The sequence below is a fragment of the Blennius ocellaris genome, assembly GCF_963422515.1.
Source record: "Blennius ocellaris genome assembly, chromosome: 24".
Classification (NCBI taxonomy): domain Eukaryota; kingdom Metazoa; phylum Chordata; class Actinopteri; order Blenniiformes; family Blenniidae; genus Blennius; species Blennius ocellaris.
The window spans coordinates 9932038-9942699 of NC_137673.1; the positions used below are offsets into that span (position 1 = coordinate 9932038).

The 10662-nt window shown below is 42.1% G+C and overlaps 1 protein-coding gene across 1 annotated transcript; it reads right to left on the minus strand.

Annotated features, from left to right (window-relative positions):
- Positions 1 to 2773: 2773 nt before the first annotated feature.
- Positions 2774 to 6957, minus strand: LOC308147681 (claudin-10-like; the record flags this gene model as incomplete). Its single annotated transcript, XM_080519974.1, is given in 6 exon segments — positions 2774 to 2899; positions 2901 to 2903; positions 4384 to 4492; positions 4562 to 4643; positions 4712 to 4873; positions 6738 to 6957. Coding segments are annotated over 6 exon segments (702 nt in total).
- Between the last annotated feature and the right edge of the window lie 3705 nt (positions 6958 to 10662).

Here is a 10662-nt window from a genome sequence, read left to right on the forward strand (position 1 = left end):
AAAATGAAACATCAAAATTGTCTGAATCACAAAAAATTATTAAATAAATCTATTTAAAAAAGTGTAATTAAAATAATAAACTCCAAAACCTAAAATGTCTAATCACATCATAAATTGTACATTTTTAATGGCGAACAGTTTGAATCCAACCTGGAGATGTTTCAGTTCATTTGACCTCCATCAGACCTCCACCTGCTAAGAAACACATAATATGGTCGCTGCCCTGGCCGTGAGGTTATTAAGTCGCCACTAAGCTGCGGCGGCCTTGATGATCGTCTCTGTGCTCGTCTCATTAGGTCTGAATCTCAGGTAATTAGAGGTGAAGGATTGATGGAGGCCGCTATGAAAGAGATACTCTTTGTTCCCGAGGGCCCATCGGATTAAGACAAAGTCACTGACTTGGGGGGAGGTGGGGAAGGTGGTGGTGGTGGTTGCTTTCAGGCACTGAGGGGTCAGAACTAAGGCAACCTTCCAGTTTACTCCCGATTGCCGGGATTCCCAATGTCTTGGACGTTGTTGTCAACTTTTTATCGCAAACTCACTGAAACTGTAGAAAAGCATTTTGATGCCTTTCTACAGTTTCAGTGAGTTTTCATGTGAGTGATGCACATGTCATGGTCATCCAACATGTGATGTGAGGACCTAAAAGAAGCCTGAGTCTAAACACAGACATAATACACAGAGGTCTTTCAGTGTGCGGCTCTTGGATCCTTTATAACAGATCAAAAATACAAAATTAAATAATAAAAGTGTCTCGGCTGGGAGCCGGCTGCATGAAACAATGATACCACTGTTTTGTTTGGGATCTATGTTTTGTAAAAAGGTTAACAAATGTAAATAACAAGATAACTGGAATACGAGAACACTACGACTGAACTGAAAGTGCGCCAGCAAAAACTTTCTTACAATGATTTCATGACCATGTCACTTGAGTTTAATTTAGTAAAAATTGATCAAAGTTGAGTACCGGCTCATTCTCTTTTCAATATGAGTGTGTGTGACCCCCTTTAAGAAATGTAACAAGTGGAAGTGGAGCAAGGGAGCGTGTGACAATGCTGTAGGGCAGGTGAGAGGACTGCGTGACAACACAAATAGCAGAGAGGAAAGGCTTGGTCATGTGAAAGAGTGTGTGTGTGTGTGTGTGTGTGTGTGTGTGTGTGTGTGTGTGTGTGTGTGTGTGTGTGTGTGTGTGTGTGTGTGTGTGTAGGGGGCAGTATAACACAGAGACATGTACAATAATACAGTCATTTTTGTGGCTCCTGGTCTCTGACTTCTTCCACATCTTTGAAAAAGGGGGGCGGTCTCTTCTATTAGGCGTTGCTCTTCTATTAGGAACTATATGGTATTCATAAAGCGTTTCACTTGATGTCATCTTTAGCTTAAATTTTACATTGTGGATTTTTTTCCCTTCAGTCAGTCGAATTCAGTAGAAACAGAGGTTGTTCTGTAGCAGCGTTCTGTTGTAAAAGACACCTAGTGATCACACATGGTATTACAGCTATATTTTGATATTGAGAGATATGTCTCTTGTTAATATATAAGCTGCATCAGCAAAGTAATAACAAGTGTGACTTATAGTCCTGAATATATGGTACTTATCGGGTTTAAAAAGTATATTTTCTAAATGTTAAGTAATCCTTCTTGTTATTTCTGTAATAGCATTCATTATGACTAAACCCTATCCTGAAAATCCACTTCATTTAAATTTAAAAACGTGTTGAGCTTTGTATAGAATACTATGGTACTATGTTAAATTGACTGGAGCTTTGTATAGAATACTACGGTACTATGTTAAATTGACTGGAGCTTTGTATAGATTACTGCGGTACCATGTAAAATTGACTGGAGCTTTGTATAGAATACTACAGTATATATCCATTTAAAGTTCTTTGGCATCCGTTTCTTTAACCAGGTTCAGGTTTCACGTGCTCACAGAACTTGTTTGTAATTTGGATTCATGTTTTTTCGTTAGCATTTTGCTCGTTACCATTGCATCTCTGTGGGAACTGCTGACCCCCGCTGTTCAGTTGTTGGTGTAAAAAGCTAATGTCCTAATACTTTTTAGAGAGGTTAGTATAAATGCAGACCTCATACACTGATGGGACACCTGACACTTGGTTTACGGATGTCACAGAGCATGCGGTGGTGAGCGCTCCCCGCCAGCTGGTTCAAGTATCCAACCTGTGGCCAAGACGTCCGGGGTTCCTGGTGAAGGTAATTTCCAGGTGGAGATGGATGGCTGATAGGAGGGGGAAACCTCAGTCCGGTCAGGCGTCCAGATCTACATGGCCATCTCCGGGGTCAGACACCACCCCACCAGTGAACGAGGTGACATTTTGAAAGGTTACACCGACTCAGACTATAACCAGAATAAATAATGCGAGGTGTCACTCATTAATGCCACGTCTGGTTTTTGGTTCTGCAGCCTTTAATAAGTCATGAAGAAACATTCAATCCTGAGACAAATCTGCTTTACAAGATTCAGGGAGAGACAATTACAAGGAAAAGAAAAAGAAAATCTGGTGGCTTGAAGGAGTGAGATATGAAAACAGACAGTTATGAAACAGATGCGGTGAGAGTCCAGCTTGCTGAAGGTGACCGGAGACTTCCAGCATGCGCCGTTGCCAAATCAAATTTCCTGCCTCGCTATGAAAAAAAAAAAAAAGCTCAATGTTTCTTTGCCTGTGGTGAATAAATGTCCGATAACATGTGGAAACTATCGCGCAGCGAATTTTTTTTCAGATGAGTTCATCAGGCGGTGTAACGTCCAGTTTCACACATAAGCGTTCCGTCCAAACTGTCTCTGCGGTTCTCGAGGTTCCTTCCACATGCCGTTGGTCGGTTTGCCCACCTTATTGCGTGTGGGCACAAACGATGCAGCACCACTGTAAGAGTAGCCCACTCTGCGGGCAGGAAACACAAGGCGTTAGCCTGGTTGCATCACAGCGAGATTATTGTGAGTTTGCGTACAAATTGATGATTCTAAAGGCCGATTCATCCCCCAGAAGCAAGACAAAGAAAGTTCTGACACAGGGGGGTCTTGCTAAACAAATTATATAATTCTCTTTAGCATGTAGTATGTAGCCCGGAAGGTCATTAGCATGGAGCCGGGAAGCTCATGAGCATTTAGCATGTCGCCTTCAACTGTGTGAACCCGGAAGCTCATTTGCATGTCACATGAAGCTTCGCTATTGTGTAAGCCCTGAAGTTCATTAGCATGTAGTATGTACCTTCCCTACTGTGTGAGACCTGAATCTCCTTAGCACGTAGCCTCGTGACTGTGTGTGCCCCTAAACAAATTAGCATGTAGCCTCACGACTGCGTGAGACCCCAATCTCCTAAGCATGTAGCATGTAGCCTTGCTACTGTGTGAGCCCGGAAGCTTGTTAGTATATGGCCTTGCTACTGTGTGAGCCCATAAGCTCGCTAGCATATAGCATGTAGCCTCACTACTGGGTGAGACCCCAATCTCCTTAGCATGTAGCATGTAGCCTCACTACTGCGTGAGCCCCTAAACTAAATAGCATGTAGCCTATGTGTAAGCCCAGAAGTTCAATAGCATGTAGCATGTAGCCTCGCTACTGTGTGAGCCCAGACGATCGTTAGCATGTAGCATGTAGCCTCGCTACTGTGTGAGCCCAGACGATCATTAGCATGTAGCATGTAGCCTCGCTACTGCGTGAGCCCCTAAACTAAATAGCATGTAGCCTATGTGTAAGCCCAAAATGTCAATAGCATGTAGCATGTAGCCTCGCTACTGTGTGAGCCCAGACGATCGTTAGCATGTAGCTTGTAGCCTTAGAGACTCTCGAATGTCAGAACTTTCTCTGTCTTCTTCTGACAAATGAATCAGCTATTAAGGCAATGATATTCACGATGCTCTTTCCTCAAACTCTATTGTCACTAAAAATGTCCACGTTAACATACTCTGAGAGTTCACATAACTTTCTGGAAAACCCCCATGGCCTATCTCTTAATTTTTAGTATATTTCTATGGCAGCGATAGAGCGCGCCACCTACAGGCCTGGAACATGTGTGGACGGGAGACTTTTTAGGACCGGTGGTGAGAAAGGAGATTGTTTAGTCTTGTTTTGTGGACGGGACCTCAGTGAGGTTGAAGTGTGTCTGCCTGTCCCTGGTGCGACACCTCCCTACCGCCGCCCCCAGTCAAGGTGACTTTCCCCTTCCGGAGGGTCGCTGGAACAAAGGAAACATTCAGCCCTGGCAGCTAATCAAAAAATAACTATCATACAATTTACCCGGTATGTTCCGCAATTACCCGACAAGATGCGGAGCGAGATTAGCGATGTCGGAGACTTCTCTCTGTGCGTCGCCATTTGAGTCATTGCTTCAACTGTCTAATCGATCGGCATTTTATCTGACTCGCCTGATGCCGGAGCCGCCGGACAGCGAGAGACAGAAGACGATTCCGCCCAGGATGCAGAGACCCGACCCGGCCCAGCCGATGAAGAGCGCTGCCCCCAACTCGAACCTGCAAAGGGCACTCAGAGATTATCTCGGGAACTCCGTCAACACCGTCCCTTTCTGCATGTTCACGTACTTCTGTGCCACGAAGAGTGGGTCGAAAAAGTCCGTGGTGATCCTGTGAGCGTAAATGGAGCATGCCGTCATGCAGCAGAGGCCTGCGGGAACAGACGTTCAGTTTAAAGGGACTCGATTCGGTCGACTTAAGACCAGACTTCGGTTTTACCGCTGAGGATGAAGTGGAAGCCCGACAGTGCCGTCACGCGCGCTTTGGCAGTCTCTGAGCCGCCGATCTTGGTGCACTTCATCCCCACCAGCGCCAGGGCCACGCCAAAGAAGCCCAGGCACACGGCGGCGATCATCAGGCCGCGGCACACCTGGATGTATGCTTCAGATGGGAAACGCAGTCAAGAGAAGTGGAAGAAAAAAACCCAACATCACTACAAGTTGTACGTTAACACATAAAACTTTTAGATTTTCAGACTCGTCTCAATCTGCAACAACAAACTCTTGAATGAAGAAAACACATATTACTAATATAGCAATTTGATCATTTTAGAAGTTTTTGCACATTGTATTGGTGTTTTTTCCATTTTAGCCACTTTTAACAGTTTACGCCATTTCATGTTCCACATTTTTTTACTAGTATTTTCCATCATTTTCAGCCATTTCAGTAGTAAAATATTATCAATTTTAGCAGTTTTACTTTTTTTTTGTTTTTAATCATTATTCGGTCACTTTAGTAATCATACTAGTGGCTAACCATTTTAGCATTTTTAGATATTTTTATGGGTTTCACAGTTTTAGAAATGTGACCTTTTTTAGCCACTTTTATTTATTGTTTATTTTTTTAGTATATATACATATATATATATATATATATTTTTTTTTAATATAGTTTTTGCCTTTTTATGTTTATTTTATTCAATTTTCTGTTGTTTAAGTAAGATTGACTTTAACCATTTTAGCTGGTTACTTTTTTAAAAACCATTTTATATGTATGTTTAATACATTCACATTAGTATCAATAGTATGGGTGGCTTTAGCAATATTAGATATTTCAATGTTTTTATCAGTTTTATAAATGTTAGCTTTTTGTTGATCAATTTGAACAATTTACACCTTTCAGATGTTTCAGCCAATTTAGCTATTTGTTTGTAGCTAAACTAGAATTTTATGACACTGAATTTGTATCAAATTTTAGAATACAGAGTATTTTGAGATATTTTTACACAGACATTACACAGACATTCAAATATTCAAATATTCAAATAAAATAAAATCAGGAGCAAAATCAAAAAGTCTGTGCTTAAAATTTGATGCCGTTTAAAATTCAAAGTCTGATTTCTTTCTATGGAAGCATATTGCAGTCACATGAAAGAATAAAAATGCACTTTATTTTTTTGACTTAATGACATAATTATCTCAGAATTATGAGAATTTTTTAAAATCTAAAAATAGTTTTTCTGGATTAATGGGACAGTGGTGCGTGTTATTCCAAGCAGAAGCTCTGCTAGACCGTTGTAAGAAACAGGCATGGCTCAGCTCTCAAGTTTAATCCATTTTTTTTTTTCAGAAAACATTCTCATGAATTCAGAAAAACAGAGCAAAATTTGTATATTTATTTTTTCTCATAATGATGAGATAATTATCTCATATATTCAGAAAAACAGAACCGATTTTTTTTTTTTTTTTTTTTTTTTTAGAAAAGTGTTGTCTCCAATTCAGGAAAACAGAGCCAAAATACATTTTTAATTAATATTTTCTCAGAATTATGAAATAATTATATCATTAATTCAGAAAAACAGTCGATTTAGAATTTTTTTCATGTGATTGCAATATGCTTCCATACTTTTCTTCCTTTTTTTCTTGTCTTTTTTCCCTTCTTTTCCTTCCAAAGTGTGATTTCAATGGTAAAAACAATTGAGAGTTAGAAATTCAAACTCTGGTGGCACAGATACACTTCCTCAATTCAAGTTCATTTGCAGGTCAATCTTGCTCCAGTTTTGGGTCTGGCTCTGGGTTTCTGAGGAGTCCCTAGTAGATCCTGGACTGATTCTGTCCACTGACCTCTGAACGACTGCTTGACTTTCTCACGTTGCCTCATTAGGACACATTAGCTCCGTCGCACGGCCTTTAAACGGCCTTTAGCAGGAGTCCGACGGGGAAATATCAAGTTCTCTTTTTGTTACAATGGTGCTCATTTATCCGCAGACAGCGCAGAGGGAATGGGAGTGAATTCATGGACTCACCGTCCAGGGCCAGCATCGACGGGAAGTCCTTGCAGTTGGAGACTCCAGTGGAGTCGGTCACGCACGTCTTCCACAGGTTGGACCAGAAGGTGGCGGTGGTGATGACTGTTCCGTCCACGGATGATACTTTCCAGTAGTCGGTGGGCAGCGTGGACGACACCAGGATCCAGCCGGACACGGTGAGCACGAAGGCCACGATCTCCGTCGCCATGCTGCCCATCCTGCACCCCGGCTGGGTCGGAGGTTCTGGACTGAGGAGGAGGAGGAGGAGGAGGAGGAGGAGGAGGAGGAGGAGGAGGGAGGTGCTGGACCTGCTACGTCTGTGGGGGTGGGAGGTGGTGGGGGGTCGTCACTCCACACAGGGTCTGCAAGGTGATCCGCAGGAAGTCTGGACCCCAGCGAGGGCAAGGGGAGGGGGGGTGATAAAAAGCAGAGATAAAGAGCGTGAATGAAGAGTTTTCATCGTTTCAGGAGGGTTTTGGATTTCGGACACTTTTTTAAAAAAAATCACTTTATATCCAGAACGACTGAAGCTCCTCTGGATCAAGACTCATTGAACCTCCGTCTGCAGGGTTGGAGCACCACCTTGTGGCACTAACGGATAAGTTGTTTTAAAACTGGTCTCTGATCTCACTGAGAATTAAATCAGAAATGTTTTCTGTCAGTATGACTTTTTATTTTATAATCAATAGTTCTGCTAAACTTTATTGATTTGTATGACACAGTCTGGATGCATTAGAAAGAAGTTATTCATATTGAAAAATGAATAACCAATAATATAATTGACAGAAAATTCAAATCTTTGAAATATGAGGTCTTCATTCGGCCCTTTAACAAACAGAAATAAATAAATACATAACTTACATATTTGCAGTTTTTTTCTTTTAATCATATTTTATACATCGGGCATTACACGCAATTAATTTTGCTCTTGAGCCATTTTGCCACTCACATGTGTATTCCTCCCTAATTATCAATTTTTTTTTCTGTAGAGTCTGATGTGTGCGCAAAATGTCACAGCTTTTTGAGCAAGTTCAACCCTAAAAAATTTGCTGGGAGAATAATAATAAGTGCAAATTCAAAAGGGATCATGGAGAAAATTGATCAAAACAACTAAAATTTTGTCTCGAAATGATTATGAATGACATAGAACTGAACTGAATAAAAAAAAATGCAGCACAAAAATAAAGCAGACAGTATTAAAGAGAAGCCGCGGAACAACCTCCAGAAACTGGAAATCTAAAACATGTGGGAACAAACAAGTGCGTCCAACCTATAAGGAGAGTTCGTCATTCCAGTTCACTTCAATTTAATCACTTTTAATTGTCTCCAGAGGGGTAATTAAAGGCAAATCACTGTGATGAACATGAAAACATGGTATTTAGAGGTATAAAAGACCATCTCGTACCATCATAGACCTGCTGTAGAATTGAACTTGGTGATCAAACCCGGGGTCTTTCTCCTGTGAGGGAAGAGAGCGGCCCACTACAGCCACCGTGTTGAATGGCAGACGGGGAATCTGTTGCTGAGCAGCGAGCTCATTAGTGTGATTAAGAGGATGGAGTAACTTTGAACAATGGGATTGAACTTTGAGCGAGGCCATGGATAAAACAGGGGGGAGGGGGGTGAAGAGAGTGTAAAAGAGAGAAGCGGTCATAGTGATGGATCCTGGCAGAGTTCTGTCTAACCTGCTCTTCCAGGGGTCACAACACGACCGATTTACCGACTCTGGATGGGTTTCCGAGCTCCTGACGAGAGCACAAGGGAGTCCCGGTGTGTTTGGCAAACCTCAGGACAGTTGGAGGTGCGTTTCGCTTGGCTGCTGTTGCCGGGCAACGCTGGCGACTAACCTGACGGTGTAAAGCTGCTAATGAAAGGGAAGCAGCTGCCGCCGGTTGTTATCTGAGCCCACCTGCTGACGACGCTCTTGCTGAGATCGTGGATGTGATAAAGCCTTCGACTGGAGGGAAAAAGACAACACAGACAGACGCCTCTCTTCTGTCCATTAAACCACGTCTGCAGACTCTGGAGAAACTATAGGAGCTTTTTACCATAGAGGAACCCAAAGCGGTGACGCTCTGCAGTCTGGAGAGTGTCAGTCCAAACACTTTACCAATTGATTCACAAGAAAGTGTTTTGATGAGCTCACACCACTATTGATTAGGACGTATAAGGAATCATCAGTCCATTATTGGGGAGTTTACCACTATTACATGTTAGTACCTGATACCACCTACTTTTCAAGCACCTACTCGGCCGCGGTTCCAAGTGACCGATTGGGATCAGTCGACCAACCGATGCTAGACGAGCACAGAGAGCGACTCCTTCATAAGAGCTAACTTAACTAGCTTTTTAAAACCCGATCACAACAAGAATGGTCACGAACAAAGAAATCAACCCCTTGCAGACATTTTTTTTTGTCTGGTGGCTGACCAGAGGATTCAGCGTGAACTCAACGGAATGACTCGCTATGAGAATCAGGAGTTCTCCGATCTGATGTCCACCTTTGGTATACCACCAGACAGTGGAACAGCGAAAAGCTAAAGAAAAGGTGTGACGACTGGACAATCGGAGAACATACGGTGTTGAACGGCCGCCACGATCTGATGACTCCGCCCACACCGAGGTGACAAATGAAGAGAACCAGAGAAATCTTCACCCCATTTTTTGTTTCATCAGTGGTAGTTTCTGAGTGCACCCCTATCTTCTACTGATAACTTCCCCAGACTGGCCAGAAACTAAAGATCTCGGAGGTACTTATGGGAATTGAATTTGCCAAAGTTGGTTTTATTTGGATCTCTGCGTCACCCATCCCACACATTCTGGTCACGCCCTTCGTCACACCAGAAGTGTTCACCTTGATCTCTGCATGCAACACTAGCCGGTCTCTTCGAGATCTTACCTCCTACTCCACCAACACAAAAACTAAACATCAAGAAGATTTTGTGGCTTTTGGTCACTGTATTAGCACAATGTTTAATTCTGCCGGAGTGGAAATGACCTCTCTACAAAGATGAAATAAAACCAGAGCGTCCCCTCCCACCGCGCTCCCGAAAACACAATGCTATTTGGGGGGAATGTTACGGTCTTTCCCCCTGCCGGCTCTTTCCTGCCTCCGCCCTCTTTCCAAGCACGAGCAGAGATAAACAACTTTAAAGCTCACGTGCGAGGTCCTCTGTTGCTGCCGCTGAGATGTGTTATCGTTGGACTCTCAGCGGCAACGTAAATAGTTTACCTTTGGCGGCATGTGACTGGATTTTATGCCAAGTCTCCTGGAGTCTAGAGTTTATTTACAGGAGATTCTCATTGTGTTTGTAAAGGATCAGAAAGTTTTTCACGACCGAGCCCTGTCCTCACACAGCCACTGGGACATTTCCAGCACAATCAGGACACTCTGAGGGGAGGAACTGTTCAATAACCGTTTTTCATGATAAGATTGGAGAAATGACACTTGTATTGTGATTAAATGTGAATGGATTCAGACAACACGGCCTACTTTGTACTGAATACATCTTACTTTTCGTCTTGCTTTGTGGTGTATTGAGATTGTTTTTGATATGTTTGTATCTATTTTAACCAGCGTTCTTATTCAAAAGCTCAATGATAACATTTAGTTTCTCATGGCTTTGTTATTTCTGAACTTTAGCATTTGTTTTTGTGTTTTTTTAAATTAATATGTTGCATTTCTTTGTGGAATTTGTGTTTTTATTATTATTTGAACTTGAATTTTACATTTTGGAAATTGATTTCAGCTGTTTTGGGTCCTTTTGTGTGTCTGCTCAGTTTATGTCTGTGTTTTTATAGTAAGATTGCATGTCGTTTGTGGTTATTTTGCATCTGCATAGAAGTTTTTGCATCTTTTGTACTTATTTGTTTAAGCAGTTTCATGCTTTTTCCACATCAAGGGCTTAGCTGAATACTAATG